Source organism: Oryx dammah, unplaced genomic scaffold, assembly GCF_014754425.2.
Source record: "Oryx dammah isolate SB20612 unplaced genomic scaffold, SCBI_Odam_1.1 HiC_scaffold_16, whole genome shotgun sequence".
Classification (NCBI taxonomy): domain Eukaryota; kingdom Metazoa; phylum Chordata; class Mammalia; order Artiodactyla; family Bovidae; genus Oryx; species Oryx dammah.
Window position 1 is genome coordinate 1,536,597 of NW_024070200.1, and position 3,359 is coordinate 1,539,955.

The 3,359-nt window shown below is 41.0% G+C and overlaps 1 protein-coding gene across 1 annotated transcript; it reads left to right on the top strand.

The window, feature by feature from the left end:
- The first annotated feature begins 1,710 nt into the window (after positions 1 to 1,710).
- RD3L (RD3 like) lies at positions 1,711 to 3,049 on the top strand. Its single transcript, XM_040256825.1, has 2 exons — positions 1,711 to 2,111; positions 2,481 to 3,049. The coding sequence occupies exons 1-2, from the start codon at positions 1,813 to 1,815 to the stop codon at positions 2,776 to 2,778; spliced, it is 597 nt and encodes a 198-aa protein (XP_040112759.1). The 5' UTR covers positions 1,711 to 1,812; the 3' UTR covers positions 2,779 to 3,049.
- Positions 3,050 to 3,359: the final 310 nt, after the last annotated feature.

Below are 3,359 nucleotides of genomic sequence, written 5' to 3' on the forward strand. Positions count from 1 at the left end.
GGGAGAAGCCGCACGGTTCACGGTGCCATCAGGAGGAAAGCCGAGAGGACAGCTCTGTCTTGGGAAACTTTCCTCCAGTCCTTCGCACAGCACTATACACGATGCAACGTGAAAACCTGCTCGCTGCAGATAATGAATCCTGACATCTGGGTTTTCTGACATGTGAGTAACGGGAGCTGCAGGGCGACCACACACGTCCCTCTTTATTGTGCGTGACGGGCAGGTCTGATGTGGACGAACGAGGTCTACTTGTCACAGTTCAGCTGAGGGAAAGGCAACACAAGCACCAAATATAAAAGGGAAGCACTGTGCAGTCACTCAACACAGACCTGGAGAGTCAAGGACCTGTCCGCACCGGAGGGAAAGACACACAGGCTCTCGGACAGAAAATCCTCACAAGGATCTTACACACCGGCACTCACCCCAACAGGAAGGGCAAGTCTCACTTTCAGCTCCAGAAAAAAACAAATTATTTCTATAATGAATCGTAAGATTTTGTTTACAACTTTGTATGTTCTTATGTCTCTATTTTTTTTTTCTGACCTTAATCAATAGATTCACTGATCACCATGCTTCTAGAGATTACAAAGTATAAAGTTATCTGCTTCAGTGTATGTAATATCATATGTAATGCATTGCAACTTGTTTAAATATACAAATTTAAATACTATTTAGAAAGAAAACAAAGTGTGTCCAGAATGTAACATTTGCTAAATATTTCACAGGACTAATCTCTAGCATTCTTTGCCTATTTTGCGCAATTGTAACGCGTTTTCTCAGAATGTATGTCGTGTGTATATTGGGCAAAGAGTCAAGTCCGATCCCTTTCCCATGCTTTCATTAGCGGGGACAGTGACCTGGCTTCTAAATGGCCTGAAAGTTAAGCTGAAGAATAAAAGCAACATGGTTATTTTTAGAGCTCTCCAGGCATAAAAACACAGCGCTAAACTGTGACCTGCGGCTGCGCACAGCAGAGCATCACATCGCGCGGCAGTCTTCACTCTAGCCGGGAGCGCATCTGCGGTGCTTCAGACGACCTTTCTTCATCTCTTCACCAAAGATCTGTCTAAACACATTTAGGACCAGAATCCATAGCTGCCGGCATCTTTTTCAAAGAGACTGAGCTACATTCAAAAGGCAAAGCGTTATATAATTTGTAAAGATTAAATAGTAAGTTATTTTTGTCATTTCTTCTAGGCTACTTACAAGGTGAATTGAGGAGCATTCTCTCCAAATGAAGACATCACAGCCTCATTCCTAACATAGAAAGTTATTTATTTTGAAGACGGTTTCAGTGGGGAAAGGAGGCGGCTCATTCTCTCAACAGGGGACCCATCCAGGAGGAGGAGACGTGCCTGTGTGAAGCACAGCTCCATCACCAATTCAAGTGAACTCTTTAGCAACAGGCCACGTTGGACCCAGCAACTTTAGAGGTAACCTTTAAACCTTTTCTGTATAAAACCTAAGTCAGAAGTATGTTTGCAGACAGCACTTTCCTGTGTGTTAATATTATAGAGCCCCCTAAGAACCTTTAATAGCAAGTGTTAGTGTTATTTTCAGAAAGCGTTCAGTCTGTAGATTATCTCTGACTATATTTCATTCCTGCTTAGCTACATAAAAGTATTTCGAAAGCCTGGTTTTTGGCACTGACCTAGTTAGAAATAATCCGTTCTAATCTTATTCTGACCTGTATATCTAACCAGTGAAAAATTCATGCACTTTTCTGGCAAATTTACTGTAAAGAAACAAATATTTGCTGATCAGTAACATTTTATGCAAGTAAACAAGTGAAAGCTTTTCCACAGGCTTAAAATGCCGTTTTTTGGCTGGATGAAATGGCCAAAATATGATTCCTACAAATCGACACACTACCCTGACTCAGATGTAGTGACCAAGACTCTGCTTCGGGAATTAAAGTGGCACCTGAAGGAACGGGAGAGACTGATACAAGAGATCGAAAATGAGCAAAAAGTGAAAACAACAGGTGTGGATTACAACTGGCTGAGAAGCTGCCAGAATCCCCACACAGCCATTCCAGCTACGGAACAAAGACAACTCGAAGTTCTCTGCTCACAGGTTCAACCTTGTCAAACGGGAACTGTTCTCAGCAGGTAAAATACTATATTCTCTTCTTGTGATGTCTGCTGTCAACTCTTAAGCTCCTCTTATATTTAGAGTGGAAATCGTTATTTATCATATAAATCCTTTAACCGTGTGTATCAAATACTCAGCAACCAAAATCCCTAAGAATGGGCTGGACAAGGAAAAAAAAAATCTGTTGATATCTCACTGGCTAGGAAATGTTTTAAAGTCACTTTCAAAATTTCTTCACTAGAAGCATAATTTTAAAGCAATGTGCAGTTTATGCTCAAGATGGATAACTACTATATGAGCACATTATTTAAGTTGAATTTTTGAGATAAAGGGTTATGACAAAAGAGATTTTCTGAACTGAATACTCATAAGTGCTTTGCCTCTAGATTTCGAGAAGTTCTGGCAGAAAATGATGTACTGCCATGGGAAATTGTCTACATCTTCAAGCAAGTTCTGAGAGACTTCCTGAGCAGCGCTGACGGGAGCAGTCAGCAGGAGGGCCTGGAAGGGTCCCCGAGCGCAGCCTGCCCTGTGCGCTCCATGACCCCAGGGGGCAGCTCCAAGGGTCCAGAGAAAGATGAAATCCCCACCATCTCAAGTTATGTAGACAGAAACACAAAGAACAGGTTCCCGACATTCTCACATCGAATATGGAACCTACCGTACTACTATCCATCAAGTTAAGTTACCTATACCCAGAGAGAAGAGTTTTTTGGTGACCACCTTAGCATCAGAACTCTTAACATTAAGAGAAAGTGATGTGACTTAATGTTACTCTTTGTTGCAAGATCAGAAGCTAAAATTTCTGTGACGTAGTCGATATTTGAAAGAGTGTTCCTTTTCTAGCCACTTTTAAAATGCAATGTTTTCACTGAACAGTATGCTTTTAACTGAAATATGTCCTAAATATTTTGAAAAACTGTTTGAAGTATTTTCTTATACCTCAAACACAACTCACAGGAACTAAGTTTTATTCTGAAATTTGAAATATGAAATTTGTATGAAGTATGACATTTGACAAATTAACTTTGACTTTTCTTCTAAAAGGAAGCTATGTATTGAATAAAATAAATGATTGATGTGAATCTTGTCTTTACAATATAAGACTGGATCTATCATGCTCTGCAGGGGAGGCGGCAGGGAGGGAACGATGGACAACGTGTGCTCTGCGAGCAAAGCAGCGCTTCATCTCAACACTCAGAGTCGTCTTCAACCTCAGCCAACATTAAGAGGCTCCACTGAGTGACTTCACTCTCACTTTTCAC

What these genes read in the sequence shown, in the direction of transcription:
- RD3L (XM_040256825.1), top strand. Translation starts at nt 1,813, where the DNA reads ATGCCGTTTTTTGGCTGGATGAAATGGCCAAAATATGATTCCTACAAA. An exon ending in ACGGGAACTGTTCTCAGCAG is followed by an intron (nt 2,112 to 2,480) that starts GTAAAATACTAT and finishes CTTTGCCTCTAG; the next exon opens with ATTTCGAGAAGTTCTGGCAG.